This window comes from Colletotrichum fioriniae, assembly GCF_027942845.1.
Source record: "Colletotrichum fioriniae strain IMI 355084 chromosome Unknown scaffold_1, whole genome shotgun sequence".
Taxonomy (NCBI): domain Eukaryota; kingdom Fungi; phylum Ascomycota; class Sordariomycetes; order Glomerellales; family Glomerellaceae; genus Colletotrichum; species Colletotrichum fioriniae.
In genome coordinates this window covers 4,279,892-4,298,655 of record NW_027076837.1, presented here as the reverse complement: position 1 = coordinate 4,298,655, position 18,764 = coordinate 4,279,892, and the positions used below count along the sequence as shown (strand labels likewise).

The following is an 18,764-nucleotide window of genomic DNA, read 5'->3' as shown; positions in this document are numbered from 1 at the left end:
GATTAGTTTAGGCTGGGAAAGTAATGAGAAGCCAAGCTTTAGCACATGCAGATGGGAGAAAGTGGGCGACTAGTCAGCGCCCCTCGCTCTCGTCCACTGATTTGCTCGTCGAGTCGTTGCGAATTGCCCATGTCTGTTCAGTCTACGCCCGGATCAGCGAGTTGTCCGGGCCATCCCATGTTCTTTTCTTTCTCTCGCTTCTCTCGCGTTTGGGACTTTTGACTGTGGAGAGAGGGGCCGTCTCTGACGCTTCCCAGCCCTGTAGGTGTGTGAGAGAAGGGCCTTGCTTCAGGAACTGTGATGCCGAGAGGCTGTGTGTGTGTGTGTGTGTGTGTGTGTGTGACCTCGCGAGTACGCAGTAGAGAGTTTGTATGGCGGGTGTGGCTGGACAACAAACGGAAAGAAAGGCAATTAGTAAAAGCGGACTCTAGGCAAAGTCGCGAGCTAATGACGGCGATCTGTCGAAAAGTGTGGTTGTAAAGATAGGACCGTTGGTCTGGAAAAGTCGACGACGGGGGCTAAGGCCGCCTGCGAGACGGAAACCAATTCGACTTGTTTTTGACTCGGAACAGGGGGGCGCAGAGGCAAAGAAGCCAATGGATGGGCTGGACAGGTGAGCAGAGATGAGACGGTGATGAGAGAGCAAGCCTCAAGGTCCGGGAGACTTGGAGGGGGAAAAGTCGCCGCAGTGGAGGGAAGTGCCGGGGACTCGAGATGGGACGGAGGGACATGATTGTCCTTGTTATTCTATCCTTTTCTTTGCTTGTGGCGGTACCTAACGAGGTATACTTGTTTACCGTTCTTACCGTGAGGTAAACCGTAAAGTATCACGGTAAAGGTACGGAGTAAAAAGGGTACATCGAGGGTGGGAGAGAAGAAGGTGCAAAGGTGGGAGAGATTGTGTGACGCTAGGCCGAGATGAGACAAAAGCAGTGAGCATCGTATCCAGCAGGCGGGAGCCAAGGTGCCTTTTCCATTTTTAATTTACATGTCACGACTTCCCTCAGTTCCCTCCGCTGTGTCAAGTTTCGCCGTTGCTCCTCCTTCTTATTACTATTACTTGCCTCCTCTTATCAGCCCAGAACCTGTCTGTCGCACCTGGTCTTGCTTCCCTTTTCTCTTTCTACGAATCCGACTGGAGAACTCTCGCCGTTTGCAGTCTGCAACACTCGCTCGACAGAGTCGCGCCTGTAATTGTTCGTCTGTGTATTCCTGAAGGAAGAAAAGCACCGTACACTCGCACACACCCTCCTCCGACCACTTCACACCTCGTTCCTCTTCTTCGATTCTCGTCACTCTCTCAAATCACATCCACAAATCCACAGAAGAATTGTTTCCTTTTTGGACTCTTTTTTAGTGTCTCAATTCTCTTTTTCTTGCCTTGGCTCACCACAAATACCCACATCTCGACGCTCTCTTGGATTTCGTCCCACCTTTTAGACTAAAAGGCACGACCAAACGAGGAATAACGACTTCACCAAATACTTCTACGACTACACGTCTAATACCCTACGCCTACCAACCCAACACTACTACCTCGAGATAATCCTGCCGCCAGCATCGCAGCCATGCTTGTAAGTTTTGACCCTTTTTATTTTTATTTTTCTTTCTTTATCCCTTCTTCATGGCGTTTCCTTCCATTGGATCGTTTGACCCAGCCGACCGGTCCAATCGTTGCAGCAATCCATCGCGCGGCGTCGATCAGGGCGCAAGAGACAAGCCAAGTTCCTTTCCTGTCGGTTCATGTGGAGAGACATCCCCATGGGCCATCGCCGGAATCCTGCACATTGGCGACGCCACATTCTGTCGATCCCCTTCCCCCTCATGTTCCTGCTCTCTTCCTTCTCCAAGACATGCTGCAACACCAACATAACCGTGTAACCTTAATCTAATTTGGCGCCAACCTGCAGGTCCAAACTGCCCTCGTCGCATTGAGTGCGACTCTGGCTGCCGCTGTCAAGCCCCTCACCGTCAAGGGCAATGCCTTCGTTACTGAGGGCGGCGAAAAGTTCCAGATCGTTGGTGTCGACTACCAGATTGGCGGCAGCGCCGGTTACGACCCTTCTCACGGCCGTGACCCCCTCAGCGATGGTGACATTTGCTTGCGCGATGCTGCCCTTCTCCAGCGTCTGGGCGCCAACGCCATTCGCGTCTACAACCTCGACCCCAACCTGAACCATGATGCTTGCGCTTCCGTCTTTAACGCAGCTGGCATGTACATGATTCTCGATGTCAACTCTCCCCTCGTCGGCGAGAGTATCACGAGCTTCGAGCCCTGGACCAGCTACTACGCTGCCTACCTCAACCGCACCTTCGCCATCGTCGAGGCTTTCAAGAGCTACCCCAACACCCTCGCCTTCTTCTCCGGTAACGAGGTCATGAATAACGTTCAGACGGCCGAGTTCGTTCCCCAGTACCTCCGCGCTGTCACTCGCGACTTGAAGAACTACATCGCCAAGCACTCCGACCGCGCCATCCCCGTCGGCTACTCCGCTGCCGACGTGCGCGAGATTCTTGTCGACTCCTGGAACTACCTGCAGTGTGCGGAGAATGGAGACGCCAAGGACCCCAGCCGCATCGACCTCTTCGGCCTCAACTCCTACTCGTGGTGCGGTGATTCCAGCTTCAAGACCTCCACCTACGACCAGCTCGTCTCCAGTCTGAAGGACACCTCTGTGCCCGTCTTCTTCTCCGAGTTTGGCTGCAACCAGGTCACCCCTCGCCCTTTCACTGAGATTGGCTCCATCTACGGCTCCGACATGAACTCGGTCTTCTCCGGAGGTCTCGTCTACGAGTACAGCCAGGAGGACAACAACTATGGCCTCGTCAAGGTCAACGACGATAAGTCCGTCAAGCTGCTCATTGACTACCAGAACCTTGCCACCCAGTACAAGAAGGTCGACTTCAAGACCCTGCAGGCCACCAAGGCTCCTGCCTCCTCCCCTGACCCTCCCAAGTGCGCCTCGTCCCTGATCAAGGAGAAGGGATTTAACAACAACTTCACCCTGCCGGCCGTTCCCCCTGGTGGTCAGGACCTCATCGACAACGGTATCAAGAACAAGCCTTCGGGCAAGATCATCTCCATCTCCGACTGGACCGTCAAGCACAAGGTTTACGATGTTGATGGAAAGACGGAGATCACTGGCCTTGCCGTCTCCCCCCTTGCCGACTCCGACTCCAATACCCCCGGCACTAACACTGGCGGTACCACTATCCCTGCTGCCACCGGCACCTCCACCCCTACTGGCACTTCCACTCCTTCGTCGAGCACTACCCCCAATGCCGGCATCGCAATGCGCCCCGAGGTTGCCGCTCTTGCTGCACCTCTGCTTGCTCTTTTGTTCTTGTAAAAGCTCTGGAAGCGTACGCTGGATGTTGTATGTGGCTCATTAGGAAGGTTTGGAGGTAATGACTTGGTTTCTTTCTGGCATCATAGATTCCCCGCGGTTTGTTTATGAACCTCAATTGATACTTATTAAGACTTGAGTTGTGTCACATGTGATGAATGAATACTTGAATATTGTGCATGCTAAATCCTTCCAAGTGGTGTAACTTGAGATTGGCGATGGTTCGCGATCGTGTACCTCGCAATGGTTTGAGAGACATCTTTAAAAATCTTGATGAAGGAACTCACGTCTGAGATGGCCCATTCTATATCGACATACCTTATATTAACGAGATGCCCACGGGAAACAATTGGTCGGAGGGGGCACCAAGATGCTGATAGGCTTGCTGATTCTGCCCGAAAAGCCAAGTGACCGAGATGGAGGGGCACCCATCTGTTGTCTGTTCACCTAGGATAGCTCTAAGAAGAAGAAAGAAATGTAGATCGGTAACCCCTGAATTGCGTTCCGTTCTTTCACGTTCTTCCAGCCCCCAACGTATTCGTGAATGTAGGACGTGAGCGAGATGATTAGGGGGTTGGTAGTAGAAGGAGCGAGAAGACGGAGGGGCATGAAGGGAGGAACGCGGAACTCACTTCCCTTACGATGTGGAGAGAACTTTAAACCTTTGGTGCAACTGGCAGATAGTGTGCAAGAGTAAGACCCTGGTTGATCCTATTGTAAGATAACCTGCCTGTGCCGTTGCTTAATCTGACTGAGTAAGAGCGACGAAAGCTTTTCATCAGGCTGGAACGGTTTAGCTTTATCTACTGCCTTCGCCCCTAAGAAAAGATCATCTCGGCCTTGTTAATATGGATAGTGTCCTTCTCAGACTTGCCAGAAAGAGTGTCAGAAGCTTCCCCAGAGGCCAAAAAATATGTCTCGCCTTTTTCTAGACTACCTTGTCTTCAAGGCCAATATCAAATGAGCAGCCTCTGCCCAGCCTGGCTATACTTGGGACTTATTGACAAAAATTGATCTCCCCAAGTGAGAGAAATAAAACCTAAATATGTAATGAAGAACCAGAACGTGTATCGCTCTTATTTCCTACCGTAGCTCTGGGATAATAGAGCCCCTTAACCCTGTCCTGCTAGAAGGGTCACTGCTGATCTCCCTCTGTTTTATCGGAGGTAAACAAAAAGAATAAAAAAAAAAAAAGAGCTCCAAGTGCATAACAACTCCTCTGTTCTAGACAAGGACGTTTCTCACATTCGCAAACTACCCCTGACAAATCAAGTATCATGTATCGAGATGTTGACTTGTGAGTTTATGGTGCTCTGGAACTTGCTTTTGAGAAATGAGAGAAAGTGCTCAAGTAACACCTTTTTCATTTTTGACAAGCCCAAAGCTCAAGAACAAAAATGGAAATCCGTTTATTTACGAGGGGGGCCTTTTGACACCGGCATCTCCTCAGCCCCTACTTTCTCTATTGAAGTCCCTTCCATGTCGTCCCCAATCACACGCTTCACTAGAACGTATGTAAAAAAAAGCGAATCACAAAAAAAAAGTCAAAGGGCGGAGTGCGGTAAATCAATCATTTACAAGAGTGTATACAAGTTTTGTCTAAAAAGCAAGTGAATGTGGGTTTCAGGCTGAACATTCCAAAGAAAAGTAAGAGCAAAGAATTGAACCACTTTCACAGCGACAAGAATCTGCAGACACAGGATGCCTCCAAATAGCACTTCCCCTCTTTGGCTGTGAAGTTCAACCTGCCCTTCTACTGATATACATGGGACAAAGCTAGATTCCCTCTCCCGTAATCTGATAGGTATGGTCAGTTGACTAGCTTAACTAGGAGAAAGACATTCAACGCTCCCTGATATATCTCTGATTGATAATCGAGCACACACACACACACACACACACACACACACACACACGAGATGAACATCACTTTAATCACTTTGGGTCACAACAACATTGAAACGAGAAACAAGCATTGAACCTCTAGTCAAGATCACATTACAGAGCGTCTAATTATTTGCTCATCTGATCGTCGACCATGCCCTCCATACATACGATACAAGGACCCGGCCCTCGACCTTCCCGTCAAGAGCATTTGTTGCACCAGCCGTCATAAACACCGTAAACTTGCAAGCGTACAAGAAAGTGGGCAAGATGCCATTCCAAGTGCCAGGCAAAAACTTTCCTTTCGTCTAAACCCGTGATACCAGAACTATGGCTCTCCAAGTCCACCCCCCCAAACACACATATTTCATTTCATTTATACCGTTTAACCTCTGAACTCCTCAGCGCCGCTGGCCTCCCATCTGCCGGGGACGAGGGCCAGGGGCACGATACCGGAGACGTGCATCTCGGGGCCGAAGATCTTGGCGTTCAGGCCAAGTTCTTGGGTGGCAGCCTTCATGTTCTTGAGACCCTCCTGGTAGTTGGGGCCGGCACGGCGGACCCAAATCTGGACCTTGTGCTCGTTGAGCTGCTTGGCGTAGTCGCGGAGGGCGCGGATGACACCCTTGAATGTGCTGGCGACGTTGGTGAAGTTGGCAATACCACCACCAATGAAGAGGACCTTGCCCTCGTCGGTCAGGGGAGCGCGGAGCATGAGATCGAGGACGGTGCGGGCGTAGTGGTAGGTCTGAGACTCGGTGGGAGCACCAGAGTACTCACCGTAGTTGGCGAGCTCGTCGGCGAAACCGGAAGAGGCAATGGCATCGGCGTAGACGACGGAAGCACCACCACCAGCGACCAGAGTCCAGATACGTCCGTTGGGGTTGAGGACGGTAAGCTTGAGGGAGGCACCGGTCTTGGCATCAAGGTCGGCGATGTAAGCCTCCTCCTTGGTCAGCTCACGACCGAAGGGAGCGGGGAACTCCATCGGCGGGCCGGCATCGATGTTAACCTTCTCGCCGTTGGCGGCGGCGACGTTGGTCAGGCCAAGAGCGGCAGGGGAGCGGGCAATAGCCCACTTGACACCGCACTCAAAGTCGGCAGTCTGGTCGAGCTTGGCAGCAAGATCGAGGAAGTGCACAGAGGCGGAGGTGGCATCCTCGTTGGGGATGACAACGAGGGGGTTGATCTCGAGGTAGGTGAACTGGCACTCGACGTAGACGGCGTACAACCGGGTGATGAAGTCAACCAGCACGTTGTGAACACCCTTGGGGACCTTCTTCAACAGAGACGCAGCGATCTCGTCGTTGGAAGGGTATTGTGAAAGGTCGACGGGGATCAAGAGCTTCTCAGCCTTGGCGTCAACATCACCGACATCAACACCACCCTCGTGGGTGAACAGAATCCAGTCGCCCTATCGGAAATCCATGATTAGCATCGATGATTTGATGTAAGGGTTTTGACAGATGAGGCATAAGGGCCGCCGTGTGCATATGGCAACTTCTGCAAGAGGCATGGGTGGACGGGGTGGACGGGCCACAGGCCTCGTCTCGTGGCATCCGTTCGTCCGGTTCGGGAGAAAAATTACCGGAAAGGGCAGTCCAGCGGCCGGAATCCACTTATTTGACCCATGGATAGGAAATGCCATAAAGCATGCAAATTCCCTTTCCACGGTTGCCAAACAAAGTTTTCTTCCAGCTATTCTTACTTTCAACCGTCGATGAGTTTCACTTTGGTAGTGTGATGATGCGTTGGTGTTTTCACACCCGCGCGACTCATTGATGGATGGACTGCCCACTCCGGCCCCGCCAACGAATTGGAGAAAACCACGCCTCGCCTGTCCGCGAACCGTCTGCCGCCGCTGCTGCCACAAAGCAACCGCCAGCTCGAAGGGGGAGGAAATCTGCGACAAAACTTACATCTCTGACGGACATGATGTTGATGTAGTACTCGGTGTCTTGAGGGTGGGGAACGAAGGGCTCGACGAGGAATTGGCGCAGGACACCAGTGACGGTCTCGACCTTCTGCTCCTTACCAGCACGCTCGGCGATCCAGGCGCGAGCCTCGGGCCAGGTCTTGTTGAGGGCCAGAAGACCGCTCTTGCCACGGCGCTTGATCAGTTGATCGGGCTTGGCGACGAACTTGACACCGGGCTGGAGAACCCAGGGGTAGGTGACCTCGGCCTGGTTGAGGACATCCTCGACGTTGGCATCCTCGGGGAAGTGCAGAGAGCACAGCCTGGGGGGAGGGTTGTGCTTGGTGGGGACGGGAAGAGGAGAGGCCTTGATGACGGGAGCGCGGGTGAGGTGGTAGTTGAGGATGGCCTTGCCGTCGGCCTCGAGGATGGACTTGGCGGACATTGTGGCGGTTGTGAGGTGAGAAAGAGGTGAGTTTCCTTGAGAGTTCTTTTCCCTGCTTTATTTGGCCTGAATTGGGAGCGGACTGGTCAGCAATTGCTTTTGGAAAACGAAGTGTATCTGTGTGGCTCGGAGTTGGAGTTGGAGTTCCACTGCCCGCCAGCCAGCAGTAGACTTTCTTTCAGCTGGCTGAGCTTCTGGGCGGAGCTTCGTGGGCGGCAAGTGTCACCACGGCAAATGCGCAAGTGGAAGACTCAATCAAGATGTGCTCGCGCCGAGCTCTAGAAGAGGGGCATTCACGATCCGACTGGAGACTCGGCTGGGATGGGGGAAAGACGAAGCGACAAGATTGAGCTTTGGAGGGGTGTTTGGCTGTGATGAGAACATACCGAGAGAGAGAGAGAGAGAGCAAATACAACCAGGCGACGAAGTCGAAGTCTGGGGACGAAGTTGTAGTGAAGACCTGAAATCAAGTGAATGTCAGGAATCGGATGTCGAGTCGAAGTCGGGTCGAGTCAAGCAGAGCGGTGTGTGAGGGAAGAAAGAAGCGGCGAGGTTGAAGGAGAAGTATGGATTGGGGAGTGGGAGGAATGGAGTGGAAGGAGAGAAGCTGTGCTGGAGCGTGGAGAGAGAGGGAGAAGATCGTCAGCCTTTCAAAATTTTGGATTCTGTCGAAGCTCCCAGGGATTATTTGTTGCTGGGACTTCGGGGAGAGGAAGAGCAGGAAGAGCGGACGAAGGAGGAGGGGGGTGGGTGTGTGTGTGTGTGTGTATGTGACGGTGGTGTGGTGGGAGGGGAGGGGTGAGAAAGTGACGGGAGAGGGACAGGGAGGTACATCTTGGGGCAACGAAGCGCGCCCAGGTACCGACCGGGATCGTTTTTGGTGGCTTCGAAAATCGGTGGATTTTCACCTTGCACCTTGAGGGAGCTAAGGGACCACGCCAAAAAGTTTTGGGGTGGTGCGTGTTGTGGTTGTGCGGTGCAGTGAGGTGCATTGGAAGGACCTGTGAGAATCTCTCGCAAGCTCCGGGAGAGGAAAAAAAAAGAACTGGGGGAGGGAAAGTATTTTTTGGGGACCGGGTGTATTTTTTGAGAGGGGGGTGGGAATTTGGGAAGCTCCATCTATGTCCATGCACGCTACCCCTCGATGGCGGTGGCAGAACACACGACACCTCACAGGGGGCACACTCGACATATCCGCAAAAAGCAAGAACAACTGCTAGGGAAAACGGGTGGGAAAGTGCAAGTGCAAGTGTAAGTGCAACGGGAGGGAAGGGGCAACGGATAGGATAGGCAAGTACCTGTACCTTTACCCGTACCTGTGCCTGCCCTACCTGCCATACCCTTAGGTTTTCAACTCTTCTTCTTTTGGGACTCACCTCGAAATTGTCGACAATCTTGCAGGTTGGATTGCAACAAGGTATGCAATAAAGGGATGGAGGGGTTGAGAGGGAAATGCTGGCAGGGCAGGGGAATTCGACCAAAATGGAACCTAATGAAAAAAAGTCTGGGGAGGGGGAATTTGGGAAAGGTGGATGAAAAAAAAAAAGAGACAAGCAGTGGTTGTTGAGAGGTTTAAGTGGATCTCGTATCGTACCGTTGGAAAGTCACTCTGTTGCTGCTCACTCACTGACAATCTTGTAGGCTCTGAAAACCACGGAAGACCAAATGAGAATCTCTGGGAGCGGACGGGAAATGGGCAAAAGAAACCTAACGAACCGGACGGCAATAATTATCGATTTTTCCCTCCCAGAGGAGGCGCAATGGCGGCATTTTTACAGCTACACGCAGACTGCAGTACGCACAGTCGTGGCAGTACTCCATACACAGCAAGTGTTGGACCACCACCTCTCCCGCCCTTTCCCGGATGATGGATCGATGCAACCCCAGCGCCAGAATGTCCGCCGAAAATCGCAGGGACCGCCATTTCTACACCTACTGCATTGTTGTGCTCATCAACCTTGGGTTCACTGATTCCAACATGGTCCACGAGCATGGTGCAGGTGCACCACAGCCGAACGGGAAGGGGGACGGGGCGGAACTTGGAAGACAGACTGCTGGCGCTGCTTGATGGAGCTTGGAGACGTTGCCGGTGCGGTGCGAAGCGGTACGGCGCATCATCCTCGTCGCTTCGTCGCTTACACCGGTTGTGGTCTTCCAATGCTTCCAGACGATTCTCCATTCTCGTGGGTTGGGGTTACCTATTTTACCTTACCTTACCTCACCTAGGGAAATTGGGGGTGGTCTGTTTCTGTTCCTGTCCGTCCCCCTCGTATCCGATCGAGATCAGGATCAGTGCCCTTGCCAAAAACCAACCGAGAGAAGGAAACAGAAAAAAAAAAAAAAGCCGTTGCTTATCCACCGGTAGCCAACGGGAGACTGAGAGTTGCGTTTCCAGTACTACCGATTCGGGCGCACTCGAGCGCCGCGGGATGACTTTGTTATTTCGGACGTTTCTCATCTCGTGCGTGGGACAACGGACGGTGGCCCGGATGTCAGGTCAGATCCCCCCAAATTCGGTGTCAGTCAAAGTACACACACAAATTGGTCCAGGAACCGGGCATTGGCGCCGTAATTAGCCATGGCGCTGGGATTGGCACTGGGACGACGACCAAGCACAGTCATCAAATCAACCTCGAGTGAGACGTTGGACTGCCTGGTCAGACGGCACATCGACCCCCTACTCGTTCCTCGCTCCTATTACTTGGATTAGGCTCGCTCAGCATGGCCTGGCCCTGTCATTATTGAAAACCAGATCCCCCAAGCCACGACAAGAAGCCATTAGCGATGGCCGTTCGTGTTCCCGTATGAGTGTGAGTGGGAAGAAGCCAGAACAACTGCTATTACTCGCGCATCCGTACACACACTCGGGTATCTTCAAGATGAAGGTGCGCAATGCCCGGTGGTCGGCGGAGTGACGATGGGGAGGACCGAAAACCGGCGGAGGTGGATGCGGCATGCCGGGTTTCGGGGAATGCGAGCATGGGTGCTGAAATGCCCGTTTGGGTCTTTTTTTCTCTCTGTCTTTCTTTGCTTGTCCTAGTCGCGCGAGTCTTTTGAGTGCTTTTTTTTTTTCTTTCCCATCTCCGTCGCCGTCGCCGGTCTGTTTCGGCCGTGGTTTCTTCGCGGCGCTTCGCAATTACGACTATCGCCGCATTGTTCCGTCTGGCATCTGCAGTGTCCTTGGTTTTCGAATCTGAATTTTCTTTCAAGCGGGTATCTTGCTGCTACTTCTTTTCCCTCTTTGGTCGAATAGAGTAAGGTAGTGCAATATCCCAAGTGGCCTTGTACCCGTACATACCTGGATCTGGATGGATGCACAACATCATCATCATCCATTCCCCATTTCTCATTCTCACGCACACAAAATCCCACACAGGCTTCGAAATAATACCTCGATTCACTTGGCTGATAGCAACACCACACTACAGTCGCATGCAGCGATGGAAGGAATACGGGCAAGGAGACGAGGCTGTTTTAGTGACCGCCTCGCCCCCACTCAGACAGGCGAGCCTCCCAGTGCCTCTACCTGACGGTGTAAGCCCTGTTGTTGGTTGTGTACGGAGTAGTTGTGTAGTATCAACGGTGTCTGGATAGGCGTGTGCGTGTAACCCAGTCGTGTTCAGATTGATTACAATCTCAGAAGCCATCCCGGCGGCCAAGTTGGCGAATGTCGATCCTCCCTGACAATCCAGTCCGAGGCCATTGGGCGAGACTCGAGATGCGGCCAAACCAAAGTGCAGGCTGCTGCATTCCCGAAAGCCCTGGTGCGTCGAGGTACGATAAGAGAGAGAGAGAGAGAGAGCTACGGGCGCCTCCCGACGTGAGGTAATGTTGGCGGTCAAGCGCCAGCGCCAGCCGAGCCGACTTGGTCTCAACTTGGACTGGTCGGGGCGGGGGGAGCTCCTGGAACTTGGAACCTCCAATTGGGACAAGAGAGAGACACAACCGCCATTCGATATTGACACTGACATTGCGGTGGCCGGCGGGCGGACACCGCCCGTCTCACTGGTCGGGTTTCCTTCGAGGTCGAATGTCTGTCTGTTTGTCCGTGGGATGATGGATCTGGATCTTATCGTTGTTGCGTCTGTTCCATCTGTTTCTGCCCAATGTTTCTGAGAAGTACGAGTTGCACCAACCTGGAAGCTACGTTAGCAGGCAAGAGCGCCGAAAAAAAAGACTGTGAGAGTCAGGGCTTGTGCAGGTACGCAGGCACGCAGGCACGCAGGCCAGCCCGTCCGCGGATGGAGCTGGTACCGGTACCTGGTCTATCCGCAGTTGCAGCGTCCGTCTGGGCTCAAGCTCAGGTCCAGCCCAGGGCAGCAAGTGCAAGGCAGTCGTGGACGGGCAGGGCAGCTTCCTTTGGGGCAGAGAGAGAGCATTGAGCATTGAGCATTTAGGTGAGGTGAGCTCCAATTTTGGCAAGGTGCTTGGCCACTAGCAGTCTAGCGTCCCCCAGGTACGGCCTCGCTGCCCTGTGCAAGTCTTATTTCCCGCCCTGTCCATGAGGCTAGGTGCAAGTACCTTAGGTAGCTCAGAATTTCTACCGGGACCTTTTTTCTGGGACCTTGCGGTACGTAGTCCGTAAGGTAAGGTGCCCAGTGAGGTCAGGTTGTGTGGGGTCCGCCAGAAACAAGCGGGGGCCAAGGGTCCTTGCCCGTTTGCCTGGTTGGTGCGTGAGCTACGTGCCTTGTGCGGTCCCCATCGCATCTCCCTTTTTTCGCCTTTTCCCTTCCCTGCCCGCTGGCCAATTCAACACTTCAACAATCCACGGACCAATCATTTTGGGGTATTGGTCGGGAACTTCCCCAACTCTTTCGGCCGTCGCATGACGGAAGTCTCCATTTTCTCAATTCCCATTCCCCATCACCCCTCCATTCCACGCACCACCACGCACCACACACCACACAAACCCAAGGCAAAAAAAAAAGTCTCAGGCTTCTCTCTTAGAGTCCCAATGGCCCGACTTTGGCAGAGTTGTGTGTCACTGCGCCGTCAAGCCGTCCCAAGAAAATCCACCGGGCCCTGTACCTGACCCGACGCAGTGCCGGCCATACTGATCGCCCGTACCTTGCCTAGGGTACTTGCCGATGTCGAGGACCCCTCCGCAAAGTACCTCGCCTTACTCCGTACCTTAAGGTAGCCTTCACCATAATGGAAGTCCACAACCACCACAAAGTCACCCCGTCCGTTGCTGCTGGTTCACCACTCTCTGCCCGCCCGTTCTGTTCCTGCCGCTGCAAAGCATTGTTTGGCATTGTTGGTGACCAGCCATTATTGGGATTGGGATTGGCCCTTTTTCTTTCTGATCTGGAGCCAAGGTACCTGAGCTGGTCTCGTCTCGATAAGGATGTGTAAAGATAGATACAGATACATCCCTCACCGTGGGTAAGGTAGGTAGGTAGGTACTCACTCTACCTTACTGTACGTGGTCGTGTGTGCTTGGGCAAGTGCCAAGTATCAGAGGTACCTCTTTCCAAAGGTTGACTTTGACTCGAACGTGGACCTGTCCCCCTTCCTCTTGGGTTGTTGCTCGTTGCTCGTTGCTCCCTCGGATACTTGGGACGCAAGCCCGCCAAAACAATCCCTGCTCACCATCACCTCACACAAACGCAAGACGCACCCGCGCACCGTCATGTACTTCGTCCGCACCACGCACCACGCACCCGCACCACGCACGCACAGCACACCGTTCGTTCGTTCCTCCCACTCCCTTGCCGATTCCCGCTGGAGAGAATCCGACATACGGATACATTAGCAACAAGGAAAAGAAGGAACAGAGAGAACCATGGGAGAGTGAGAAAATACTTGAAAAAAATACTACTTCCACCTCACCAAAATCTCACACACCCTGCTGGTGGCCTGTCTCCGTGCTCCTCAACTACTTACGATACCCGACCTCCGTCCTTCTTCTTCTCCTCCTCCGACCCTCGCTCACTCTCACTCGACTCTCTCTCTCTCTCTCGCTTTTCCTCTCCTTCCCTCCTTCTTCTCACCCTCTTGCTGCTCTTGAGAAGCTTCCTTTTTTCTCTCTCTCTCTCTAACCCCCACGCCAATCCCTTTTCTCACCAAAGGATCCCTCCGTCAGCTCGACAAAAAAAGAAGCTGGACTTTGCCGTTGTGCGCCGCTACTTGATCCATCAATACCTACACCCATACCAGGTTAGACAGTCAACAGCATCACCGCCTAGGTCAGTTACCGCTCCCCGAATGCTACCCACCCCGGTCATGTCAATCCTGCCCCTCCGACGCCTCTTTCCCACCTCCGAACGCTTCACACACACCTCATGTCACTTCCACACCCGCTCGCCGCCGCACATCGCATCAGACACGACCAGGACCAGAAAAAAAAAGTCTCTCCCACCAAGGAGCTGGGGCTACGCCAGCTACAAAGGTCCACTTAATGTCTGGTGGTGTCCCCAGCTGCCGATGAGCATGTAGCCTCGCAGATCCAACGATTTCAGCTTCCCTGAGCGAACTGTCGTCTCTCCGAGTCCCTCCTGAAATCTCACCTTCTCCCCACCATAATTCCGACTCGTTTGTTTTCCAACCAAACTTCCTCTTACTACTCATTCTCCTCCTCCACCTTCAACCTTTCCAATCCTTACTTTGGACACACCTTCCTCTCCATCTCTCTATTCTCTCGCGGGCAGACATCTATAGACTTGTTTCTGGCGCCCATTGTCTGTTTCGAACAAGCTTGCTGACCTTGTTACCCCTCGCCAGACCTTTTTTCTTCTTCCCTTGTTGAGACTCTCATTCTCCCAGACGAAGCTCGACTTTCTTCACAATGCCTTCGGCCACCACCCCCGCTAACGGTGCCAATGGCGCCAAGGCAGCCAGCGGCCTGTCTGCCAACGACAACATCACACGCTTCTCGGCTCCCAGCCGTCCTCTGAGCCCTCTTCCCGAACACGCTCTGTTCAACGACAAGACCAGATGTTTCGTCTACGGTCTGCAGCCCCGCGCCGTTCAGGGTATGCTCGACTTCGACTTCATCTGCAAGCGCAAGACCCCCTCCGTCGCCGGTATCATCTACACTTTCGGTGGTCAGTTCGTCTCCAAGATGTACTGGGGAACCAGCGAGACTCTCCTGCCCGTCTACCAGGAGGTCCCCAAGGCCATTGCCAAGCACCCCGACGTCGACGTCGTCGTCAACTTCGCCTCCTCCCGAAGTGTCTACACCTCCACTATGGAGTTGATGGAGTTCCCCCAGATCAAGACCATTGCCATCATTGCTGAGGGTGTCCCCGAGCGCGTAAGTTTGCCCTCTTCTTCTCCTCCTCGTTCCCTCTGTGGATTTGTACCCCGCTAACAAGCAATTCAGCGCGCTCGTGAGATCGCCCACAAGGCTCAGCAGAAGGGCATCACCATCATTGGCCCCGCCACTGTTGGTGGTATCAAGCCTGGCTGCTTCAAGATTGGTAACACTGGTGGCATGATGGACAACATTGTTGCCTCCAAGCTGTACCGCAAGGGTTCCGTTGGTTACGTCTCCAAGTCTGGTGGTATGTCCAACGAGCTCAACAACATTATCGCCAACAACACCGACGGTGTCTACGAGGGTGTGGCCATTGGTGGTGACAGATACCCCGGAACCACCTTCATCGACCACTTGCTCAGATACCAGGCCGATCCCGACTGCAAGATCCTCGTCTTGCTCGGTGAGGTTGGTGGTGTTGAGGAGTACAAGGTCATCAAGGCCGTTGAGGATGGTGTCATTACCAAGCCCATCGTTGCCTGGGCCATTGGTACCTGCGCCAGCATGTTCAAGACTGAGGTTCAGTTCGGTCACGCCGGTGCCTTCGCCAACTCCACCCTGGAGACGGCCAAGACCAAGAACGAGAAGATGAAGGAGGCTGGCTTCTACGTCCCTGAGACCTTCGAGGAGATGCCCCAGGTCCTCAAGGCTCTCTACGACTCCCTCGTCAAGAACGGCACCATCAAGCCCCAGCCTGAGCCCGTTGTTCCCAAGATCCCCATCGACTACTCCTGGGCCCAGGAGCTCGGTCTCATCCGTAAGCCCGCTGCCTTCATCTCCACCATTTCCGACGACCGTGGTCAGGAGCTCCTGTACGCTGGCATGCCCATCTCCGACGTTTTCAAGGAAGAAATTGGCATCGGTGGTGTCATGTCCCTTCTGTGGTTCCGTCGCCGCCTCCCCCCCTACGCCTCCAAGTTCCTCGAGATGGTTCTCATGCTTACTGCCGACCACGGCCCTGCCGTATCCGGTGCCATGAACACCATCATCACCACCCGTGCCGGCAAGGATCTCATCTCCTCCCTTGTCGCTGGTCTCCTGACCATCGGTTCCCGCTTCGGTGGTGCCCTTGACGGTGCCGCCGAGGAGTTCACCAAGGCCTTTGACAAGGGCCTGAGCCCCCGTGAGTTCGTCGACAACATGCGCAAGGCGAACAAGCTCATCCCCGGTATTGGTCACCGTGTCAAGTCCCGCAACAACCCCGATCTCCGTGTCGAGCTTGTCAAGGAGTACGTCAAGGCCAAGTTCCCCACCCACAAGCTTCTCGACTACGCCCTGGCTGTCGAGACCGTCACCACCTCCAAGAAGGACAACCTCATTCTCAACGTCGACGGCTGCATTGCTGTCTGCTTCGTTGACCTGATGCGCAACTGCGGTGCCTTCTCCTCCGAAGAGGCCGAGGACTACCTCAAGATGGGTGTCCTCAACGGTCTGTTCGTTCTCGGCCGTTCCATCGGTCTTATTGCCCACTACCTCGACCAGAAGAGACTTCGCACTGGTCTGTACCGTCACCCGTGGGACGACATTACCTACATCCTTCCTCAGCTCGGCGGCGGCGGCGCACCAGGCGCCGAGGGCAGAGTGGAGGTGCAGATGTAAGGGTTTAACGGTTAGCGGCGGAAGGTTACGGTTTGCCACGGGATGTGGCTATAGAAATGGAGTCTATGATTTTAACGTCATGCGAGGGATGATGGTGTGCTAAATGGCGTCTTGTACGACAAGCTATATACGTGTAGTGCTGCGCAGTCCCCCCGGGATATACTAATGGTTTTGCCCGATTATCTTTTGAAGGATTGCCTTTGACGTGACATGAACAGTGACTACTTACATGCCTTGTTGATCAAGACGTCGGGTACTTCCGAGACACTAAGGTCGCGCTTGTGCCCCAGCGGCGGCGACGGCAATCACTTCAGGGATTGGATGGTGGGCCGACATCAGTTCGGATGGAGCCCTGGGATAAGCTTAAATTGAACATGTCGAACTGGTTGGGTCGTCCGGACCGCGCTGGTGACCCGGCCCGGATAGGTGTCTGGTTCAGACTTATCATGCACGTCTTAAGCCGCGTGGGAAGTGGCCGCTTTCGTCGGTAACCGATGTTTCGAATTGTTGTTACCTTGAGAAACTACAGTGGCCTTCTACTGGTATATTGGTTTGAATTACGAGTTGCCGAGTAGACATCGGGAGCTAGAAAGTGCTGGAATATCTGGTTCTGTCTTGGCACAGTCATCCCAAACCTTGTGTGTGTTGGGTGCTTTAGATTAAGGGCGCTTGGGTGTGCTCTTGTGAGGTATGCTTTTGGCTGGTCCATTGCGAGAGAGGGGTAGGTTCCTATACGAATCTCGGGGGTTGAAGGGACTTGGTGGTCTATCTATCATATTGTCGTGGTTCTACTTCGTGGTCGTTTTAAAGTTCTTCGAAAATATCTGACCTTGACAAGTTGGACTTGTTGGTATCTACACTCCATCATGAGTTCCAAAATAACGACTTTGGCGCCTGGTCTCACAAGAGAGAATGAGCTCATGCAAAAAATAAACTTGACGCCAAGAATACTTCGTGAGAGAGTATCCCTCGTGTTTACACTGTATGCCTAATTGAAGGACCGTACAGGTTCTACAATTCCCTGGGTTGGACCATCCGCAGCAGACTGACAAGGCCAGTCCAGAAGCCGGCTGGGCCTTGTCGATGACACACATCAATGTTCCGTGGCCTTTGTGAATTGGCCAATGATGGCGAGTGTATCGAACGCAGGGGTGTCAGTGTGCGATATTCCAAAACGAGCGTCGTCACTGCGATTTTACCTCCCTGCAAGACGATGATGAATTTGAAAGCCGAGGTTGAGCTAGCCGTCAGGTTTTCCCTATCATACTGCCTAGGGCCAATGATGGCGAGCATAGTGCAGGTGAGTATGTAATTCAAGCCACCGAGTTTTGAATAGTGCTTATAGTTCTCACAGCGATCTAAACTCCCTTCAAAGCGATGGATGCAGGCGGATGCTAAGACAATATCCAGTCTCTCGATCATGCTAGGCCGATGAAGGCAAAGGCAGTGTTGGGGCGAGATACTCAGGCGAACACACATAGGCGAACCACCATAGGCAACTGTTGGCCACTTCACAGCAATATTAGCCCCCCTCTAAGGGAAGAATCGAAAGCCAGCGGACTGGAACCAACGTCACGTTCCCGGAACATTTCCTCCTCCCGAAAGGAATAGTTATGATAAATAGACAGGGATACCAGCCTTCACTGCAATCTTAACCCCCTCTGAGGTGATGCACAAGTATAGGCTCGGCCAACTTCAACTTCAAGCATACCAGGTCAGTGACGGCGACACGTTAAGTATGTGAGCTACTACGGTGAGCTTCTTTGATGTATTCCAAATCGAAGGCGTGATCACTTCATAGCAATACGTGAATTACTACTCTGTGCGGAGAATTTGTTGGTGTGTCCCAAAGCGAAGGCGTCACCGCTTCACAGCAATATCAAGTCCTTCCGAGGGAAGAACCGCAAACTAGCGGACTGGATACAGCTTGCGCCGCTCACCTACATTTCCCAGCCCGAAAAGGATACTTATCGTGGGAGCAGTCGGACAGCCCAATGGGCCTAACGACTTCACTGCGATTTTAACTCCTCCCGAGGGGAATACTTACACTAGATAGACAACAAGTGGAGACCACTTCAAGTTGACCGTGACTGCGCCTCGGCAACTTCCGCCCGTGACTGACGCACGGTCCATCGAAATTCCAACGCCCAGCTTGACGATTTTTGGATACCTCGATCGCATCGCTAGGAAGGCTATCGAGTATCGGGTCGGTTCCCTGAAATTCCACGACATCGCGACGGAAAGACTGCTCTAGCAGAGGCTCAATTGTACGGTACACCTCGGCTTATCAAGCGTGCGTTAAGAGCTGTACGAATA

At 53.3% G+C, this 18,764-nt stretch overlaps 3 protein-coding genes across 3 annotated transcripts; 2 read left to right on the top strand and 1 right to left on the bottom strand.

The window, feature by feature from the left end:
* Positions 1 to 1,568: 1,568 nt before the first annotated feature.
* GAS4 (Glycolipid anchored surface protein 4 precursor) lies at positions 1,569 to 3,350 on the top strand (the record flags this gene model as incomplete). Its single annotated transcript, XM_053195251.2, has 2 exons — positions 1,569 to 1,574; positions 1,911 to 3,350. 2 exons carry the CDS (start codon positions 1,569 to 1,571, stop codon positions 3,348 to 3,350), a joined length of 1,446 nt encoding a protein of 481 aa, XP_053047221.1.
* A 2,266-nt stretch (positions 3,351 to 5,616) lies between these two features.
* On the bottom strand, positions 5,617 to 7,591 carry acl2 (beta subunit of ATP citrate lyase; the record flags this gene model as incomplete). The annotated part of the gene is made up of 2 exons (XM_053195252.2): positions 5,617 to 6,645; positions 7,151 to 7,591. The coding sequence occupies 2 exons, from the start codon at positions 7,589 to 7,591 to the stop codon at positions 5,617 to 5,619; spliced, it is 1,470 nt and encodes a 489-aa protein (XP_053047222.1).
* Positions 7,592 to 14,378: 6,787 nt separating this feature from the next.
* Positions 14,379 to 16,448, top strand: acl1 (ATP citrate lyase subunit 1; the record flags this gene model as incomplete). The annotated part of the gene is made up of 2 exons (XM_053195253.2): positions 14,379 to 14,846; positions 14,916 to 16,448. The coding sequence occupies 2 exons, from the start codon at positions 14,379 to 14,381 to the stop codon at positions 16,446 to 16,448; spliced, it is 2,001 nt and encodes a 666-aa protein (XP_053047223.1).
* Positions 16,449 to 18,764: the final 2,316 nt, after the last annotated feature.